The following is a 21,662-nucleotide window of genomic DNA, read 5'->3' as shown; positions in this document are numbered from 1 at the left end:
ATGTACCACTAGAAATAGATATATCTACAGACACCTACATGGAGAGACATACGTATATACAGACAGATAAACAGATCTATTGGTAGATATGGATGACTGGATATACATTTAATATAGACATATAGATACATAGGTACATCACCCATGGCTGCTCCCTGCCCCCAGGGGCCTCTTTGCATGGTGATGATGAGCCCTTGGCAGGGTCAAGGCAGGACTGTAGCTCTGCACCCCTTACACCACAGCTGCCCACAGTGGTTTTTGGGAACAGCAGGAGCCCTCAGTGCAGACATGACCTACTTCAGCTCCACTGCGCCCGCTCCCGGTGTAAAAGCTTAATAGAGCTGAGCATCAATTATTCATCACCTGCCCATGTTAATGCATGTGCTAAAGGCCTCTTTTTTGTGTGTGTGTGGTTTTTTTCTTCTTAACAACGAAAAAAGTCTCCTCTATAATTTAAAGCCTCACACACTCCCATCACTGCGGATGCTCTCAGAGGTGTTTCTGCTCTGGTGAACAGCAAGCAGGAACCAGGAGGGGGCCCACAGCCCCACTGCTGTACCCCACACCAGCTCCCATCCCAGCCATAAGGAATTCAGGGTGATCCCACACCCTCACCTCAGCTGTGCCCAGAACACTACCCCAATGGGACTGCAGCACCCAAGGGCCCTGTGCTGGGGTTCATGGGCATGTGGAGATAAGGGCACAGCATCCGCTCACACTCACACAGCCACGAAAGAGCTGGGCCACAGCACAGCTCCAGCATGTTTTGCCTTCTATGGACATCTCTGCTGCACAAAGAACAGCGCTGGCACAGACGTGAGGCCACCCCAAGCCCGGGGGAGGGGGGCAAAAAGCAGAGAGCCTTCCTGGCAAAAAGCCCCACATCCTCCTCAGGGGGGTGACCCATCCTACCCCCAGCCCCACAAGAACACAGCACACAGCATCAGAAAGAGTCACAGCAGCCTCCGGGTATATATATTTTTTTCCTTTTGTTGCATTTCATATATTATCCAGTTTCACATTCTCATAGGATCAGCAAGTATAGAGCAACTTATTCTCAAATCTTTTAATACAAGCGAAGACAGCCATGGTCATATAATACTTAAAGCACTTCAATACCAAGCAATAAGATGCTAAAACAAAAATTGCACAATTTCTCATTTACGATGCCTGACTGAATCATTAGTACAGAAGACAACCCTTCTCTTTTCAAGCTTTTAACTAAACATTAACTTATCTTACAGGATTACAATTTCTCTTTTAATAATAATAATAATAATAATAATAATTAATTGCACACAAACACACAAGAAATTCTTTATGATGCATAAATATTTCCTTATTACACATGGTACAAAAATACTCATACTTTTTTTTTTCTCTTTTTGTTCGGTATTCCCATAAGGATGGCTGATTATTTGGCAGGACTGGATGCTCTCCAATCAGAAGGATGTGGAAAAAGAAGAAAACAACAACAAAAAAAAAAACCCAAAAAAACAACAACAAAAAAGAGGTTAGATAGCTTGCAGCCTTTCTATATATAGAAGTCTGAAAAAAGAAATATAATAACCCTGATCTTAAAACCAGAGGATGGATGAGAACAGAAACCCAGTGCATCGTACTTGGAGGAAAGGGGGGGGGGGGGGGGGGGGGAAAGAAAGAAAAAACATTTTTCAGATTCTTCTGGTTGTACTGGGAAGGGGGAGGGCAGAGGTGGGGAAGGGGTGAGGCGAGGACAGTGCGTATTTCTCAGAGCCAAGTCTTCACCGACGCAAGATGAAAACCTCGATGGATCAGTCCGTAGGACCTGTTGCTAACGGTTACACAAACGCTAGAACAAACAAACTTACACTCACACATACACAAGTTAAGTGTTTTAATTCATGCCAGAAAACATGCAAAACCCGATTTGCCTTTCATTTCCTTCAGCCGAGCCCAGGACCGAGCCCCCACTGGGTGTCGGCGCGGACGGATGGTGAAGCTCAGCATGGACAGATGGATGGAGGGATGGAGGTGGCATGCGGCAGCTTCACAGTCCAGAAGAGGGGATGCGCCGGGGCCGGGCACTTTGTCCGCTGGCCGCAAACCAAAGCGAGAGGTGGGAGCCATCATCCCTGGCATGTCCCTCCACGGAGAGGCAGAGAGGAGGAACACGAGCCCAGGAGAGACGCTGCGGGAAAGAGGACGGTGAGAAGAGCTGGTAGGATCTGCAGCTCACCCTGCTCTCCCTGCATCCACCAGGGTGGATGTGACCCCACTGCCCATCAGCCAAAGCCAACCTTATCCTACATGGGGTGTACGGGGTGGGTAACGGCTCCCATCCTTCACCCCCGCAGGAGCTCAGGGAGCCCAAGGACAGATAAGACAAGGCTCCAGGAGTAATTAGTTACTTACTAACAAACTAACAAAACTGACGAGACTTCCATCCTTGCTGGGTAGCTTCAGAAGGAGGGTACCAGCGCATCTGGAAAAAAAGAAAGCCACGCCAGAGGTCCGTGATCCAGGATTATTTAACTAGAGCCCAGCTCCTTTAAGCCACCTATGAACAGAGATGGCTCCAGTACTGGAAAGGAGGCACCAGGATGTACCCTGAAGTAGTGCCCTAAGTGCTGGCACCACCCAGCCCTGCACTGGTGGCTCATGAACGTACAGACTGAGGGTCACCAGGCACTAGGACCTGGGCAGGTTCTCCCTTAAGGAAGGCAGAAAGATCCCACACACTTGAAGGGAGCCAGCTTCCCATCCCAGGGCTTGTCTCAATATCCCAAGTATGTTCCATAACCAGCAGACAGCATCCAAATTCAGACCCAACTCACTACCATACATTGAGCAACACCATCCAAGCTGTGTGTGAAGCACGTCACTTTGGAGGTGTGCAGAAAGAGGGACTGCTACCCCAGCCACACTCATGTTCTCCCAAACATCCCATATTTACAGTTTTCCCCCCATTAAGGCTCAGGCAGGGCAGAGGAGGCTCACACCAGGCAGCCATCACTGCTACATGGTGACAAGTCTACCCTTGGCCAACAAAGAAGATGTCACAAGCTCACACACTTAAACCAGAACTCTTCCACTTCACTCAAGTAAAACCTACCTCCTTCAACACAAAAAAGACCCAATAATGCTTTCTAAAAAACTAACCCAGCCATCAGAAGAGGTTCTGGGCAAATCATGCTGCAGAGACAAGCAGCAGAGTTACAAACCAGCAAGCAGGTCTACCACCCAGGGCTGCTGTGCAACAAGGAAGGAACCAACAAGTAGGTATTGGTACAGTAACCAAAGCAAGCACTGTCCAGGGACTGTGAGCAAGGTTTTCTTGAGTGCAAGCCTCTTTGGAGTGAAGAGAGAGCCACAGCTGCTAAGACGGATGCTTTGGTAGCAGAAGCTTCATGGTTCATCCAACTCGTAGGTGGCCACACAGTATTGTCATGTCACCAATGATCAACATCTGGCCTTGCCACAGGCTGTAAGCAGACAGTAGACATGACAGGCTGCTCTCCATCATATCTGAGAAAATACTGCTGTCAAGTGAAGTCCCCATTGAAAAGGGGAATCATTCCTAGTTATAAGAACGATCTGGGGAGCTACATGCCAGTGAGCTTCACCTCTGTGCCTGGGAAGATCAAGGAACAAATCCTTCTGGAAGAAACATTAAGGTACGTGCAAGCAGAATAGGTGATCCCACACAGCCAGCATGTCTTCACCAGGGGCAGGTCAAGTCTGACCTATATGGTGGCTTGTTGTGACAGCAAGACATCATTGGTGGACAAAGAAAAGGCAACTGATGTCATCTATCTGGACTTGTACATGGCATTTGGCATGGTCCTGCCCCACATCCTTATTTCTAAGTTAGAGAGAGACAGGTTTCATGGCTGGCCCATTCAGTGGATAAGGAATAGGTTGGATGGTTGCAGCCAGTTAGTGACGAGTGGTGCCGCCAAGTGGTCCATCTCAGGTCTGGTGCTGTTCAACATCTTCATCAATGACACATATGATGGCATTGAGTGCACCCTCACCAGCCTGCTGATGGCACTGAGCTGAGTGCTGCAGCTGGTACAACAGAAGGGAGGGATGCCAGCCAGAGGGACCTGCGTGGGCTCACAGAGTGGGATCAGATGAACCCAATGAGGTTCAATAAAGCCAAACACAGGGTGCTGCACTTGGGTTGGAGCAAGCCCAGATATGAGGACAGACAGAACTCCCTGAGAGCAGCACTGCAGAGAAGGACTTAGCAGTTCTGGTAGATGAAAAGCCACACACGAGACAGCAGTGTGCTGGAAGGTCCAGTGGCATCCTGTGCTGCACCAACAGAGGGCTGGTAAAGGGCAGGAAGGGGACTGCCCCCTCTGCTCTGCCCTCATGATGCCCCACCTGCAGTACTGCGTCCAGACCTGGGGTCCCAGCACAGGAAGGGTGTGGAGCTGCTGGAGCGGGGCCAGAGGAGGGCACGGAGATGCTCCGAGGGCTGCAGCACCTCTGTATGGAGACGGGCTGAGGAGCTGGGGGTGTTCAGCCTGGAGAAGAGAAGGCTGCAGGGAGACCTCAGTGCGGCCTGCCAGTATTTATAGGGAGACTGTAAGCAGGAGGGAAAGCAACTTCGTACACAGGCAGGTAGTGATAGATAGGACAAGGGGGAAAGACTTTAAACTAACAGAGAGGATACTGAGGTGAGATGTGAGGAAGAAATTGTTAATCCAGAGGCAGTGATGTGCTGGCAATGCTTCCCAGAGCTGTGTGTGTCCTATCCTTGGAGGTGCCCTAGGCAGCCTGGGCTGAGGGGAAACAGCCCACAGCAGTGGTGGGAGAGTGCTGGAACTAGATGCTCCTTAAGGTCCCTTCAAATGTAAGCCACCAAGAAGGCCACTCTGGGTTGAGATAGCAGCTGGCAATGCCAGGGAACGATGGGTGGCTGTTCTCTAAGCAACTTGCACACTGCTCTGTAGCACACTGGGTCACACATGCAGTAATAGTCCTGCTGCAAAGTCACCCAGCAATCCTGTAGTCCTGCATAAGACCTCCAAAGGACATCCACAGGTGTTCAGGGGAAACAGAGCTGAAAGCTCATTTATCCAGAGCCAGTGATAGCCTCAGCACTATACTCCAAGCTAGACACATCCCTGTTCTAATCCTACTTCCTTTGCCCCTGGAAGAAGGAGAGCTCTGTCACTTGGCAGAAAGGCCAGTCTTCATAATGAAAACAGATAGCAAGTGCCAGGACCTTGAGACAGCAGCCTCCTGCCAGGAGCTGGAAGGGACACCAAGGTCACACCTCCCAGAAAACACAGCTGCCTGTGACAGCTGCATCCTCCTGCCTCCAGGACAAGACCTGAGAAGCCACAAACCGAACAACCCCAAGGTAGAACTGGAGGGCTGAGATCTTTCTTGTGATGCTTCCCACAGGAAGAGCCCTGCCATCAGCTACGCAGAGCTGCCGGATCCCAGCTATCCAAACCCTACAGCTGGGAGGTGCTTGCTCAGCACAGCCACATCACCACATCTCCCCATCCAGCACCCCTCCCCTTGACAGCTGGAAGCAGTTTCCTCCTGCCCTACAGCAACAGGAAACTCCCCCTTCCTTCACAAGGCCACGCACTTAACCCAGCAGCAGCCGCCATCCCACGCACTCGGCCCTTGGCGTGAGCAGGCAAGGCAGCAGGGCACGTGCATCCAGCCCAGCCTCCAGCCATGTCCCCGGACCTGCAGGCTCTTCTCTCCTTCTCACAGGGTCTGAGCCACCTTCTGCCCCAGATGTGTGCTCCAGAGCTTCTAGCACCTCTGTTTGCCAACAGAAATCCCATTCTCCTTCTGAAGAATGGAATCATCTAGCCAAGAAAACACGCTCTTTAAGTAACTGGCATTGTCAAGGCTCTGTTTTCTATTATTATCTTCACATCCCTCAAAATGCCTTGCTTTTCCCAGGCACTGGGAGCAGATGGCTCTCAGAGCTGCCTGGAAGGAGAGCAGCTAAGCAGGAGGATCTGTAGGGCTTTCTCTAGAGGACCACAAGGCAGCAGGTCAGCCAATACAACCATCATGGACGGGAGCTGAGAAAGAGTGGATGGGGCCATCCAACACTGGAATGGGTAAGCAGAGCAAGAGAGGCTTTTACTGAAAGACACATCATTGCTTCTAGAGCTGTATTAACTCACAGCTGGAAAGGAGTCCCATGTCAACTAGCATTTCTGTTGCTTGCCTTCTGTATGGAGCTCCTGCCACCTCCCTGCTGCCAGAAAGCCCTCCCTACACATAACAGGACAAAGCAGCCCTTCCCTGTGTTTCTGGGGGCTGGTAGGACCCCAGCAGCACATTCCAGAGCTGGAAACAGCTGATGGCAGCACGGCCCACAGGATAGGTCAGACAGGAAGACACCACCACAGATACGTGTACCCAGTTCCAACAGTAGGCACCTCACTCACACCTCCTGCTTGCATGGCCCTGAGCTGAGGTGATAAGCAGGCAAACCCTAACACAACGTGCAAGACCTAAGCAGCCCAGCACCAAGGAAATCTCAGTTGAGTTGAAGCAAACACTCCCTAGCCAGCAAGAGAGCAGCACATCCTATGCCATAAGCATGCAGAAGAAGATAGGATCCACTCTCATTTCATAGAAGGGGAGCTTCAGGAAGCATCCAGTGCCTTGAACTGTTCGGCTTCAAGGCAGCTCATGGAGATGCTCAGCTCGCAGGCCTCAGCTTGCAAGCTGGGGAGTCACTGTTGATGGCATCTTGGTCCAGGTCACTCATCCAGTGATGCTGGGAGAATGGGTGCTCCCCAAGAAGCAGAGAGCATCTCATATCTACTGTTTTCTGCTAACGAGAACTTGTGGAGAGCCTGAACTTAGTCAGCCTGTGCTAGCACTATGCCACTGGAGCTTAGGTAAACACCACAGCCATAGAAGTCTTTGAGAATGCTTCACACTTCTAAGGACATATGCCCTGAAAAAATCATCTTGGTGAGCCCTGTGTGACAGCCCCAGGGAACAGGAACAAGTTACAACAACACACATCTGCTGCTTCCAGACTCCCACCTCAGGGAGGTCTGTCAGCCACCACAATGTGAAATACAGAAGATCTTGCAGATAAGGATCCCAAGGCTGTGCCAAAACTCAGTGCTACACAGAGGTAGGATCCTCATGGTCCTACAGGTCATTGGGGTGTCCACTGCTTCAAAACTGCCCATTAGCAGCACCCAGCTGATCCCATCCCAACAGGAGGCAGGTTCTTGAGGAGGAACGTGCATCTGAGCACACCCTGTGCTCCCAGTCATTTAAGGCCAGCAGCAGGTCACAGCTATCAGCACCAGCCTTATGTCCAGCACTACAACACATGACACCCAGCTTGTCTCAAGGAAGCTCAGGCAGCTCACCAGAAGGAAAGGTTAGAGATTAAGCAGAGCACTGACCTCCCCTTCCATCGATGGGCTCTGCCTCAGATAGGTGTTGAGAAGCCTTTGGGTCCTGCCAGCCTTTGCCATGCAGCAGAGCTTGATTCTACTCCCTTGGGCTGATCCCAGATTCAGAATCCTACCCTCACCATCCCCAGCAAAGCCCTCAAACCATGTTTCTACTGCTGGCAACAGTCTGAAGGCTCTGAGAGCACCTTGGGCAGCCAACCCACCCAGATGGGCAGCTGGAAGCTTTCCTTCTATGATCTGCTCCCTGCCTTGGGAGCATCAGTCACAGCCTTCTGGGTCCTGGCTACTCAGCCTGGTCTCCTACACGCACCATGTAGTGACTACCACCAGTTTCATCCATTCCTCTATCCCAGCTGCCAAAGAAAGTGCAGCCCTCAGGTGCAGAGACACCTTGAAAGCATCTCTTTACAGAGGTGCACTGATAGTATGATAGGAACCCCACTGTCTCCTACTGCACACCCGAAGCCTGGCTTAGAGATGCTCCAGAACACACGGTTTCACAGCAGAGACACAACACAGCCCAACTTGATCACACAGATGCTAGTTGAAACATCTCATGAAGGTCTAAAGAGATCAAGACAAGCTGTTATCCTTGTTTCCGTCTTTGTACCAATTCCCTCTCTTCCAAACTCACACATCTGTGCACCCCAGAGTCTTCCAAGGAAAAAGGCAGACCCAGGCCCCCATCTTTGATGACCTCTCGCCCCAGCATCACTACCCACACTACAAGGAGAAGTGATCCCAGCCTCAATTGCTTCACTTAGAGCTGAACACGCAACCATTCTTCCACATTCCCTCTTCCCAAACTCCTGGTTTCCTACAGGAAACCTTCCATCCCCAGTCAGATGCCCTTCAGTACAGCTCACAAGAGCTGTGTCCTGCCTGCGGTTTCAGGCTGCAAAGAGTAGACAAGCTCCAGATAGGAACTTGCTCCATTTCCAGTAACTAGAGAGAAAGAGGTGAGTTCAGACCCATGACTAAGGGCATGGTCTGTCCCGATATGCAATTCTGGAATAAAGTGACCGCCAAGTGCTGTTGTCTAAACGTGCCCGGTAGAATTTAGTTGTGTGCTATCACTATCACATCACTCACTTCCCCCATAGTGTGCTAGGAGTGAGGTCAAGGTGTATTTCTGGACACCCTTGAAGGGTTGTGGATGGGGAGAAACCAGGTTTCTGTCACACCAAGTGGCAGGGCCATCCCTGCCCCAGCTCAACCAGGCTGCTCCCCTCCCGCCAGCAGGACCTGGCCAAGCCTGGCTCAGCTGGGAGGAGTTGATGTAAGATGGTGCCATGCTGTGTGCGCCATGTCATGTGCTGCCAAGTTGGAAATGTGGGTTAGAAAGAAGGCCTGGTATCTCATTCTCCAGGCTCTGGTGGGTGGGTAGCGTGAGGCCCATGCACTGGGTGGGCAAGGAAATATGGGCTACAGAGATGGGCAGAAGCTTGCAAATCCCATGGTGCACCTTGGAGGAGAGATGGTTACCTTACCAGTCTTTCCAGACGGGGCTGCCATCATGCTTAACACTTCTAGGAATGGAGCTGTAGCACAGCCACTCCACTAGCTGCAATAAGGCATCACTAGGGTGTCCCATCTCCAGGGACAGCTCTGAGCTTCAGGGCTAGCCTGCGCTGGCATCATGGCTGGAGTTCACTAGGGACATCAAAGGAGGGATTTGAGAGAAGGTGGGAGGGAGGGAAGGCACATGGGACAGTCTTAAAGTCAGTGGAATCCCCATACAGAGAGGCTTCTAGCAGTGCAGGCTCATACCACAGTCACACCTATGGCAGCCTGGTGCCTGGAGGGTCCCAACCTCGGTGGCACAGTGGCTCAGCAGTGCCAGAACAGCAGTCATCCTTTTCTGCCAGCAGCTCACCGAGACCTCCTGGCACCTGAGCCAAGGCCAGGGCAGCCTCCTGCCATCTCTTGCCAGCCATCCAGCATGGCAGACACCTACTCACCTACTTTCTACCTGGCTCGAGCACAGAGCTGTGAGAGGATGAGTGCTTCAAGTTTCAAGCTTTTGCACCAAGCTCTCTGTTCAGCTACCACCTCCAACTACACGCTCCCTGCAGGGCAGATGGCTCATAGCGCTGCCCCAGCCATCCCTGTGAACATCCTCCAGCCAAGAGCAATCCCAGGAGGAGGAGCGGCTGCTGTCCTGAAGAACAGCCCACATGTCCACCACACCACCAAGCCATACCAGTGAGAACAAGGGCTCAGCACACCAAAACCAAGGTTACAGCTTTTAGCCCAGTTTGAGAGCAAAAGTCACCTCGTACTGCCTTAACTCCACCCTGCCTCAGCTCTGCGAGGAAAAGGCCTCCAGCCTAGAGATCAGGCAGAACAGAACTGCCATCCTGAGTAATGTTTAACCCCATAAAACTTTATTGGTAATGCACGCTGCACCAGAATGTCTCCCTGTGAAATCACTGCCAACTCAAGCACAGTACAGCAAGGAGCAGCTGTAACTGCCCAGCCACCCATCTTCAGCATGGCCACAGCTCAGAAGGGCCACACTAACTCCCCAGAACTTATGGGAGCATCATCCATTAGGGACCTTCTTGGGCAGGGTATCCCATGTCCTCCCAGGATTTCCCTGGAGTCTCTCTCCAGGCTCCAGGTCCTCTGAGAGTTAAGCTGCCTGTCCAGCACAAGCAGCTTGCCAGCTGGAGGGCTTAAACTAAAAACCCAGATGGAGAGAATCTGACTGAAGGCTTCCTTTTATCCTGGGAGAGAAGTTTTTCTTTTTCCCACCCTACACACCATAAAGTTCCGGTGCCTGCCCCTGCTACTCTGGGTCCCAGTACAGTCACTTTGAGTGTAGAACCACAGTGGTTCCACACTCCTCAGTCGTCCCAGCCAGGATGGAGAGGGCATTCCTGGCTCTTACTACTAGGGGCAGCAACAGCCCATGGCTCCACCACCCTACATAAGGGAAGGACAGATATCCGATCTCCTGCACAGTCAGATGCTCCTGTAGCTGTGGGCACCATCACTAACTCCTGGAGAACGTCAATACACACAACTCTCAAACTGGAAGCAGCCCAGTGAAGGATCAGCCTATCAGCCTACCTAGAAGACCAGGCCAGTGCCTGATCCTGTCCTGAGCCCCACATGCCTCCTGTCTACCCTGCAGGAGCATCAGCCCAATGCGATGTCACCAGTGGGACAAAAGCAGCAGAGAACAAGTCTGTGCAGACTAGAAGCTCGCATCTCCTTCACACTGCATTTGGACACAAGCTTGGCTTGAAGCCATTAAGCTACAGTCAAAACACTTGCAGGAGCAAGAATAGGCTGAAGGGACAAATCAACTGTTAGCCAAGTGGGTAAGGTGATGGGACATTGTTCTTCTTCCTCCCAGGCTAAGCAGGAAAGAGAAGAACCAAACACCCTGCTCAGTGGGGCAGCAGTTAAGTCCTGATGCTCTGGGAACAAAGCCCAGAGCCCCACTGCCCTGGCCCCCCAGCACTACTATGGGAGCAGAGACTGAAACAGGCCGAGCCCCTGGTGACATCAAGCAGGGTATGTTCTCCTACACAAGTGTTCCAAAACAAGCACCTTCACATGGAATTCAGACATAACCTGTACTTCAGCTTTCTTTTTGCATTTCTGTCATCTCAGGGGTAGTTATGCTCAGCAGGGGCTTGCGGCTTCAGAAGAAAATCATGCTTTTAAGTACTAGAACTCCTAGCATGAGTAGAGGTATCCCTACACCTCCAGCTGTCAGGAAGCACAGCCCCTGGGACAGCAGGCAGTGGGATGCACCACCAGCACCCCCATAGCCTATAGCAAGTGGCTGTGCTGCACCATGGGGTCCAACACCTTTGCTTCAAGGAGGATGTTTCATAGTTATACTTGCTGGCACGTAGCATATCCTCCCTGCAGGCACAAAAGAAGCTTCTCTGGCAATGGGAACCAATGCCAAAAGCTGAGCACTCATCTCAACCCTCCTCTTCCCCCAGCCCAAGAGGCAAGCTGGGCCTGCAGGGTGGGGGAGCAGCAGAGTCCCAACTACACTCATGTCACCCATTTATTCCATACCCAGCAGCTCCACCACCTGCCTTGCAGCCCACTCAAGGCCTGGAGCAGTGGGAAGAGCTCTGCCCAGGAGCAAGGTGCAGAGCATGGGGGAGAACCAGCCGAGTGGAGACCCGAGGGAGGAAGTACCAGGGGAAGGAGAGAGTGCAGCTCTTGGCAGGGGTTGCAGGGAGAGACTCACCTGAGCGTGAAGCGCAGCAGCCGCAGCAGCAGCTGCTGGGTACGTGAAGGCGGCATGGGGGATGGCAGGGGTGAGCTCCGTGGTGTACAGTGGGTAGGGAGCCCATGCTTCTGGGGACGCCGGGATTAGAGCCGCTCCAGTCAGGTCATCTAGACAAGGAGACAAGGGTACAGCAAGCTCAGAGCTGAAGCAACAGCCTGCTTTCAGGGACAGGGTCTGCATTTTCCACCCCAAGCTAAAACTCTGAGGTTTAAGGTAGAACATCTCTGCTCTGCACCCCACCAGATACCTCCCAGTCTGGCCCTCAAGCTGAGTCCCAGCATACTCACAGGGGTCCCGTGCAATGAAGTGTGCGCCCAGGGCAGGGTGGATATTGGTGGGGTTTGGCGTGGCCATCAGCTTGCTCTTGGCCATCTTGGTGTTGGCTTTAGCAAACTCTAACCGCAAGGTCTGAGGGTTCTCTGGGTCAAAGCGGATGCCCTGTGACAGAAGAAAGCAAAGGACTCTCTCAGAGAGGCTTCCTTTCCTAGCACTGCCTACAGCTATTCACATAGCAAAGCCAAACAGGGGAACAAGGGCCATCACCCTGCAGTCACATACCCAGGGTGTCACCTCATGCTTGTGTTTCCCCATTTAGCTGGCCTAGGACCCACTGCTTCCATGTTGAGGGGCACTGCTTTGCTCATTATGTGCAGAGCCCAGGACAAGGACCTGCCCAGACTTATGGCACCCTTACATACAGCCAGCTCTCCTGCATGGCTGTTGGGAAATTACATGACTAGCTGACTACCATCCATGTTTGAGGGTACAGCTGGGACTCCTTGGCTCTTCCTATGCTAGGGACAAGCCAAGCATTGCTCATGCTCCAAACCAAGTGACATCACCATGTATGGCCCCCAGTTCCTCCAATACTCACATTTAAGGCATTCTTTGCTGCTTCAGCACCAGCCCGGCTGTCAAACGTCACAAAACCAACCGGCTACAAGAAACAACACTGATTTCACTTTGGAAATACCTTCCAGATCCACTACCCAACCTGCCACCCTTTCTGTCCCAGATAGCTTACAGCAAGCAGAAGAGGTCAAAGTTGCACTGAACCTTCAAGCAGAGCTTAAAGGGCCTTGGATTGTTAACTCCTGCTCTGTCCCCTCCCAGTACACCAGAATTTTGTCAATCCTACATAGCAGGCACTTTGCACCCTGGTAGCCTCTGGCAACGGTGCCCCTCACCCACAAGGAGATCTGCTGCTAGATTCAGACTAGGGGACTCTGGTGCAGGGCTGAAGCACCTGTCCTCATTCAGCCCCCATAGCCCCAGACAGTTACAGGCAACAAGGAGACATCCAGCACATACTGAGAGTTTCCAGCCACCAGGACAGGGGCAATGAGCTGAACCCCGGTGACTACATGATGCTGAACACAGTGAAATGGCATCTGTCCACTCTTCCCATTGAGCGAGAGGGAGAAATACCCAAGTACTAGAGGAAAAAAAAAAAAAGGTACCTGCTTTGATGTAAGTTTGATCAGTGACCCTTCATAACCCTAGAGAAGGGAAGAAAGCAAGACAGCATCAGGTTCCTGAAGGGGCCAAGCTAAAACTTGGCCATGATGCAACAGCTCCAGGAGCTCCTGCAGCACCAAACCCTACAACACAAGACAGGCTTTGCAGCAGAGGGAGATCTATTAACCCATCTCCAAGGGTGCCAGTTTTCTCTTTCCCACCTAAAGAAAAGACAGCCACAAAGCAGAGAAGGCATCTCATCTCAACTGGTCTATTCTGCCTCCCTGGGAAGAAATCCAGCTCTTTGCCAAGCTGTTAAAAGATGTGTTCCCCACTTGAGCAGGGTACTCAAGGGCTCCTGGGAAGAAGCTCATTTTGATGATCCACCCATGCCCTCTTCCTGCACCACAACTAGAAAAAGCAGGTTGACTTATGTGCATCACATTATTTAATCAGTACAACATGTCTCCTAGTCCAGCTACATGAAGTTTACCTAAACACTCAAAATCAACCTCCTCTCAACACATGCTGTATACTGCAGAAAGACTTCCAGGACATTAGGACCAGACCTCCCAGGGTCCCCAGAGCTTTAACAGAAGGCTTAACTCCTCACTTCATTCTTGCTTCCCTCCATCAGAGAGCTTTGCCACAAGAGAGCATCCTTCCCACTAGAGACAAAACACAAAGACTTTCTTACCTTGAATGGTCGGAAGAGTAGGTAGAGCTCTCTGGGTTTGATGTCCACAGGAAGGCCACTGACAAACAGTGTCCGTACCTAGGAAAGAGGTCAATGAGGTCTACTGAAAGGAGACACTTAGTACTGTGGTGGGAGTACAGCACAGTCCAGAAGCAAGGTGCAATAGGGATTAGGACATCCTGAACCAATGGTGGCCTTGCAGGCACTAACATTTCCTTGTGTTAAAGGAGTGTTGCCCTGGTTAAGATGCAGTCAGGCCTTTTCTCCTTCCCACAGTGGGATTTAGAACTTCAGAAAAGATTCAGGCTCTAGGAGAAGGGCTTGGGTTGAATAGGGCAGCCCTAGGTCTTTTAATAGACCATGATGCCAAAGACTTGAAGTCTGCTAGATGACCATATGCTATCAAAGCTCTAAAGGGAAGTTTGACACATCACAGCTCCAGAAGAGGCAACCTCAGCTATCTCTCTAACTCCCTCTAGAGATATGAAGTGCTTGATCACTTATCCATAGCCCATCCTGGTACCTCAGTTCAGCCACTAAATCAGAAGATAGCCCTCAGCTTTCAGAGTCTCATAACTACACAAGTATCTTTGACTTCAGAACCCCCAGATCATCACCACAAGGATGACTTATTATCCATCCCAGCTCCTTCCCCAACACACATCACATCCTTCATAAGTCACTCTCAAACCACACCAAACCAAGTCCAAGGATGCAACTGCTCTTCCAAGCCACAGAAGTCATACAACAAAACTAAATGCCTTTGCAGAAGCACAAACGTAGCACCAGAAGACAACTTCAACAGGTAGTGGAAGAATGCACACAAATAGCCAGAAATGCAAACCAGTGCTAAAGGCTAAAAGAACACTGCTGAGCTGCACTGGGAGATGCTGGCTGCCAGCCTACTTCTATAGGAAGCAGCATGATGAAGCTGCCAAGATTTCTTGTAAGTCAGCATAGAGCTAGAATAGGAAGTTATGTGCTATAGAGGCAACCGAGACACCAGTCATTGAAAAGGACCGGAAGAAAATGAGTTCAGCTTGACCAGGAGTAGGAAGCATGAGAAGATGGGGAAAAAAGGCTATAGGAACAAGATGGAAATATTTGTTCCTTGCTTTCAAGTCACCTGGGCATGCCTTCCTCTGAACTAACCCCAAACCTGCCTATGGAACACTGCAAGTATGGAAGGACAGCACCAACACCCAAATACCCACTGGCACCAAACCACGCCAGATACATTTAGAAAGGACACACACCAGGACCAAGAGCACGGAACCCATCTCCTGGCCCACTTCCAGCCCACATCCCTATCACACTTCCATGGCATACGCATTTTGAACCCACACTTTAGCCTTGCTTGGCCATCTCCCCTTCCTTAGAAGAAGCGGGTTGCACCTGACACCTCATTAAATCTCTTTTCCCACTCAAGTGAGAAGAAGCACAAATGTTTCTGTTGTGGCATCCTTATTCTCTCCCCATGTTCTCCCCACCATGCCCAGCACCTCATTTCATGCTACAGTGCATCGCTCCAGAACCATCTCATGCCCAAGCAGAGCGAGCAGTGGCAGCCAGAAGCCAACATCACCTTGATAACTTCAGGCTTCAGCATGGGCTATATGGAGCAGCTGCCGCGCATTCCCAGAAGACACACAGCCATTTCTTGCAGGGAAATGCTGCATGGAGTGCAATGGCACATGTGCCTGAGCCACGTGAAAGCACCATCCCTTTTCAATATTTCAGGATTTGAGTGCGCTCAGACCCCAGAAATGGATGTTTCTTCCGAGCAGATAGAAATCTGCATCCCTGTTGGGTCTCTAAATGGTCCCGTGATGTGCAGCTCAGTAAGTCCTTGCGACAGGCATGACAGAATGGAAGACACGCAGTTGCTTGGGGAGGGAGCAAGTCAGCTATCCAAGGCCCTTACAACAGCCTGAACAGAGCAATGCAGGTGCCCATGAAAGCTCTTTGTCAGAGGGAACAAGCCCCTAATGCTGGACAGGATCAGGAGACACGACTCCAAAGCTTAAAAGCTTTCCCTGGCCTCCAGGTACAGTTTGTCACAACACACTGATCTAGAAATGGGGATTCCAGTCAACCCACAGCAGCTGGCAAGGATGCGCATCACCCCAAGAAAGCCCAGGCAATCCCCAGTGCCACCAGTAAGGATCTCCAAACAATATGCGCCCAAGGATCACCAGACAGACTAAGGAAGGTCCTGATTCAAAAAACTTGTTAGGAGAGGAGGTGGGACCTTGGGCCAACCTCCTACATCCAAAAAGAGCAATTACAGGAGAGAAACAGGGATTTGGGAAAGCATCTTCCAGTGGGTTAACGTCAACGGGGCTCTCCAAGAACCTTAAACCCTTGAGAGGCCACCAGAACCAACTCACACACCCTTTCACCTTCATCAACTTGCCCCACTTTCATTCCCTTCCACCCAGCACCAGATCCGCTTAAACATTCAGCTTCCCCACAGAGGCAGCTAGAAAAGCCAAAGGACAAAAAAAAAGAAAGAAAAAAGGTTATATAGATGACTTATATATTCCCCTCCCTGTCCCAGCCCCCTCTGGGGATGTCCCTGATGCAAACACCCAGCAGAGATGGAGGAGAGCCATGGAAAACAGGATTTGTGCCAGGGCAGACAGGACCATCTAGGCCATCGCTTGAAGAGGGAGGATCCCAGCATAGCTTCCCACACAGGAGCAGAGACGGACAAGGATGAAGCCATTAGTGCTGAGATCCGCAGTGGCTCTAAATCCTTTCTTACACTGCTGCTTGCCCCAGAAGAGATATCTGGTATGAGCACAGCCAGGTTCTCAGAATCAAAACTACAGGTCCACATCTCCCGGCCATGTTTGCTTCAAATAAGCTTGAAGGGGAGTCTTAAGAGCAAGCAGATACTGCCCTGCAGCCCAGCAAGGGTCAAGTTATGTCAAAAATGCAAAGGCACAAGCACACATCTCCTGCAAGGCTACTCTGGGAGGTCTCCAGGCTTTCGTCAAGAGATGGCTCCGAATCCTCCCACAAGTGAGAAAGGCACAGCCTCCCCTTCTGTAGGACGCAGCTTTGACATCCATTTCCTACCTCCCTGCTCTCACAAAGCTGAGACCCCACAAAGTCAATCAGGTCCCAAATGCAGCCCCTGCTGCAGACAGCCAGGTCCACTACCTGTCCCCAAAGGGTCCTGCCACCCTGTAGCCCTCACAGTACAGAATCACATCCTATCAGCACTCTGCCTGTGTATGCAGCGCCCCAAAGATTGGAGCTCTCGGGACGCAGCCACTTGACACGAGGCTGCTGGAATGCAGCAAGGCTGCAGACAGCCCCGGGAGCCGGGACTTATAAGGCATGGATGTGAAAGGCGGGGAGCCAAGCGTGCAAAATGTGGCTGCAAAGAGGGAAAGGCTCAGGAACGCCACTGCCAGAGCTGAAAACCCCATGAGGCTACTCCAGATGGGCTACAGGGCTCTCACTCCTGTGGTCAGAGCAGGAAGAAGCTTGAGCAAAGGGGGAAGGGGGGAGAGGTACCAACAGCTGCCTGAAGCAGCAGGAAGCACATGGTCACCGATAAGCCCTGGCACAACAAGGCAGCATGCAAGAATAGGACATGGTTGGGGCAGAGGAAGCTTTGGTAGCTTTTATCCTAGTGGGGCAGCTCCACAGCAGTTGTTCTGGCGGGAGATGAGTTCCAACCTACCAATTCTGCCCTGAGCATAGGATGCGGGTCTGGATGCAGGACCCTCTCCAGGTATGCCACCCTTTTGGGTCCTCATCTGCATCCAAGGTCACAAGCTAAGTGACAGCAAGCTGAAAGTTCACAGCAGCTCTGTGCTGTAGCACCAGTTATGAGCATCACTTCCAATTATACCTTTAGGGACACTGGTAGGATGCCAAGCAACCACAAGATTGAACCACCATTGCATTAGACCAGTTCCAGGCAAGCCAGAACTACAACAAAGTGCTACACAAAAACAGACCCTAAACACCAACTCTAAGCAGCACCAAGCCCTGATCCTCCTCTGCACCATATGGCACTCTTCCCATGCACACAATACAGCCCAGAGGACAGGGGCAGGGCAGATGTAAGCCCATCATCCCCCAAGGGGAGCATGGGGAACCAAGCTCCAGAACAACAGCTTTGACCCACAAAGGCAAGCAAAAGTCTCACACCTACACCCTGTCTCTGTGTTCTACCGCAGTGACAACATCTGTTCCTACAGGGCACACGGCAGAGGTCAATACCCAGACAGGAAAAGGCTCCTTGCTCCCAGTTAGGGCACAGCACTCCTATAGAGAAGGTGGTGAGCACACTCATGCCCTGGGAAGGCTTTGAGCTGAAGCCTTTATTCTGGGCACTCGGAGCCAGGACATGCAGAAGCTCCATGATCCCACTGCTCAATCTTCATGACTTAAAGACCTACAATCCCCAAAATATCTTCTTGCTTTCAAAGTCTTCTCTACCTGATGCAAAGAGTTACGCTTGGCTTCATGCAATGCCAATTCCAACACCGGGAGCTCTTAGAGCTTCATTCCAGATGCTCTAGTAGCATCCTTTCTATTTCACCCATCTTGGCAAGGAAGCCTTAGATTTGGGGCCTTCAGACCTATGCACCACTTAAAACCATTCTCCATTATGGAAATCTCTGTTCTACAGCTCCTGTGGGTAGCCAAGGAGAGAAACTTGCTTCCAAACCCAGGTCTTGTTTACTAGACCAGCAGGCAAGAAGGAAGAACAGTTCTCACGTCACGGAGACCAGCTGGGGTATCAATACTCAAAGCAGCGCAGATTTGAGTCTAAGAAACGTAGATTTGAACAAGCAAGGAAGAAGAAAGCCATTCCATAGGGCATATTTACAGGGCCACCAGGAGACAGACTGCAACAACCCTCCCCCCTGGTAAGAGCAGCCCATTGATAGAGGAAGCCTGGGAACATAGCAGTTCCCAGGACCTTTCCAGTGTCCTTCTGGGGGAGGAAGGTTTAACATCAGGCTTCCAAATCCCAACCAGAGCAGAAACAACACCTCTGCATCAACAGGACAGACCCACAAGGTGCGTGGCAAGCAAGCAAGCTTCTTGGGCTGCTGTAGAAAGCAAGGAGGGTGCAGAGCACCCAGCAGTGCCCCTTGGGATGGGTGCTGTCACACAGATCGGCGGCTGCCTGGAAAACTAAACAGAAGATAGCAGAAGTGGGGAGGGATCAGCTTTGGGGAGGTGTCTAGTGAGGAACAGCAGGGGCTGACAGTCAGCCTTGTTTGTTTAACATTCCCATTAGCGACCCAGAGAGGAGTAAGAGGCATTCCTGTGCTCAGCATGTCACCGGGCAGGAAGGGGCTGTGAGATGTGGGGGCTTGAAGATTAGATAAAGGGAAAGGCTCAATTTGGGAGCTTTGGATGGCCATATCTGGGGCACATGGTGCCCTTCTGGGAAGCAGCAAAGTAGGCTCACGGAGAGGGGGGGGGGGGGGTGAAAAACAGAAGAGGTCTTTACAGCTCCAGGATCTGGTGCTATTCTCTGTACAGCTTGGGAAGACATCCCAGCACACCCTTTCTGCTTATATTGGGGTTGAGCGGTTCAGCTCAGTAATTAAACGTAATTACTGCTCACGGGGACTGAACTGACACCCAGCAATGGGAGCTCTGGGTGAGAGCTTGAATTTGGGTTGGCTACAGCATGGCAGAGTCCCCTGAACATGAGGTTATTCCCAGTCTCCATGCCACCATCAGGATCCTCAGCAGAGAAGCACAGCTCCTGCTTAGCTCTGTAAAACAGCCCTGTGAAGGGTCCTGCAGAGGGTCACCACAGAACCCCAACCAGTGCCAGGATGGGGACACCACACCAGTCCCAGCATCACCTCCAAGCATCCCCAGCCACCACTGTGCAGAACATCTAAGAAGTTAAGCTGAGCCAATCTGTGTGCAGTGCAGAGCAGGGGACACCTCTGTCACTCAACCATCCCCGCTCCCTGAGCCCCATGTTCCAAGTAATGAGCATCATGCTGGAGAAGACGCTCTCTCTAAACAGCCCAAGCCCCAGAAGGGCGCAGCACTACTGCAGGCCAGCGGATAACTGGAGCTCACAGCAGCAAGCTCTCTGCACACACAGCCCATGGAACCCCCACTGCTGAGCACCCCTGCCCCCAGAACACAGCATGTGGCCCCCAGCACCCACCGTTCCCCCAGTGCCACCCACTGAGGTGGGACACATTCCCAGCGGTGTGACATCGCGTCACCCCAGCTTCACTCAGCACAGCAGAAGGAACCCCGCAGCCAACACCTGCCCATCCCTTCCACCCCATTAGACAGGTCCCCAGGACAGAGGGCATGCTGACCCCAGTGCAGCTGGAGCACAGGGACTGTATGGCCCCGGTGGGCGGCAGGCAGCCAGCCTGGGCGCCATGTTGCGGCGGCGTGAGCGCACGGCGCGCTGGAGGAGGGCAAGGGGAGGGGGCTGAGCATCTCCTGCTCCCCTGGGCCAGATGCAGAGGACTGCAGCAAAACACTGTATTCTCCTCCAAGATGGAGGAGGGCAGGTGACCCTGCTGCACCACCACCACCCCACCAAGGGGCATGGGATGGTTCCACAGGCAGCAGCACAGGGACACTCGGGAGCCCTCCCATCATGGGGTCTGTCTCATGATGACCATCCAAGAGATGGGGATAGCTGCTAGGGCAGCTCCCAGCCCCACCGGCCCCACCGAGGTTGCTGGTACAGTTGCCATCATTACAGTTCGCCCGTATCACCTATATTGGCATCTGGATGTCAGAGCCTGGTCACTCCAACCTCAGGGGAACAAGGTCCTTGACCCACAAGACTACAGGACCACCCAGCGCTCACCACACTGCAGCCAGCAGTCAGAGACTCCCAGCCTTAGATAACCCCAATGCACACCGTACTGCAGCCCTGGATCCCTGACATCCAAGCCCTCCAGCTCTTACAGCTGGACCTCAGCTCTGCAGCCCAAAGACACATCAGCCTCCCAACCCCACTCACTTCGGGTCTCCAGTGCCACAGCCCTTGCACTCCTGATCCCCTGTGCTCTGAAGCCAGGGTATCCCAGGTCACTGCTCCTGCAAGCTCCAAACCCCAAGGCCCCAAGTCCCCAGTGCTCCTGAACCTCACTGCCCTGAGTCTCCGGTGCTTTGGGTCCCCACTGACAGAGCTCTGGAGCCCCTAAAGTCCCAGCTCCCAGTGCCTGGGGTCATCGCTCCCACAGCCCCAGAGCCTCAACATCACAAGTCTCCAGCACTGCAGCTCTCAAGACGCTGGAACACTCAGGTCCTCAGCGCTCCACATCCCCACTCTTAGGACTCCCAAGCCCTCATGCCCCGGGTTCCCGGCACTCCAGAGCCCCAATGCCACCGGTTCCCTGGACCCAGGGTCCTCGGTGCTCGAGGTTCCTGCTGCCGGGACCCCAAAGCCGGCACTCCAGCCCCGACACCGGGCTCTCCAAGCTCCAAAACGTGTTTCCTAACGCGTTCCACGAGCTCCCACCTCCTCCTCGACGTTTCCTCCGCCGTTGGTGTGCTCGGTGTCCTTATTGAGGTTACTCATGGTGGGGGGCCGGGGGGGGAAGGTGTGTGAAGGGGAGTGCAACAGCAGCTCCGAGCGGGGAGCGGGTGCCGTGCGGTGCCGGTGCGCGGTGCGGGGCTGCCCTCCCAGCTCACATGCGGTGTCCCGGGAGGGGGGGGTCGGCTCCGCCGTTAAGAACCGGGCGGAGCGGAGCGCAACGAGCCGCAGCTGCGGGGCTCTGCCGCTCCCGGTGCCGCTCCCGGTGCCGCCGCCGCCGCGCACGGAGCAGCGGGGCCGGGACCCGCCCGCCCCCGCCCCACC

The 21,662-nt window shown here is 52.5% G+C and overlaps 1 protein-coding gene across 2 annotated transcripts; it reads right to left on the bottom strand.

Annotated features, from left to right (window-relative positions):
- Nucleotides 1-948: 948 nt before the first annotated feature.
- RBPMS2 (RNA binding protein, mRNA processing factor 2) lies at nt 949-21,623 on the bottom strand. 2 transcript variants are annotated; one of them, XR_014934200.1, is made up of 9 exons: nt 21,324-21,623; nt 13,832-13,909; nt 13,137-13,175; nt 12,551-12,613; nt 11,964-12,114; nt 11,635-11,783; nt 8,903-9,065; nt 2,395-2,464; nt 1,860-2,170 (listed from the first exon to the last, which is right to left on the bottom strand). XR_014934200.1 is itself a non-coding variant. In XM_015872339.3 (8 exons), the coding sequence occupies exons 1-7, from the start codon at nt 21,381-21,383 to the stop codon at nt 2,402-2,404; spliced, it is 603 nt and encodes a 200-aa protein (XP_015727825.1). In that variant the 5' UTR covers nt 21,384-21,623; the 3' UTR covers nt 949-2,170; nt 2,395-2,401. The 2 variants fall into 2 exon arrangements, 1 of the variants encoding a protein (XP_015727825.1); XM_015872339.3 differs by lacking the exon at nt 8,903-9,065 and having other exon boundaries at nt 949-2,170.
- Between the last annotated feature and the right edge of the window lie 39 nt (nt 21,624-21,662).

This window comes from Coturnix japonica, chromosome 14, assembly GCF_054131305.1.
Source record: "Coturnix japonica strain WE chromosome 14, WE-NBRP24, whole genome shotgun sequence".
Lineage (NCBI taxonomy): Eukaryota > Metazoa > Chordata > Aves > Galliformes > Phasianidae > Coturnix > Coturnix japonica.
The sequence above is the reverse complement of the archived record's forward strand: the minus strand, read 5'-3'. Positions and strand labels throughout refer to the sequence as shown.

Bases quoted from the DNA above. Each gene is read 5' to 3' on its own strand.
- RBPMS2 (XM_015872339.3), bottom strand. From the start codon at position 21,383: ATGAGTAACCTCAATAAGGACACCGAGCACACCAACGGCGGAGGAAAC. The intron at 12,614-13,136 runs GTACCTTTTTTT...TGTTTCTTGTAG, and splicing joins TCAAACTTACATCAAAGCAG to CCGGTTGGTTTTGTGACGTT. The intron at 11,784-11,963 runs GTGAGTATGCTG...CTCCTTGTCTAG, and splicing joins CTTCATTGCACGGGACCCCT to ATGACCTGACTGGAGCGGCT.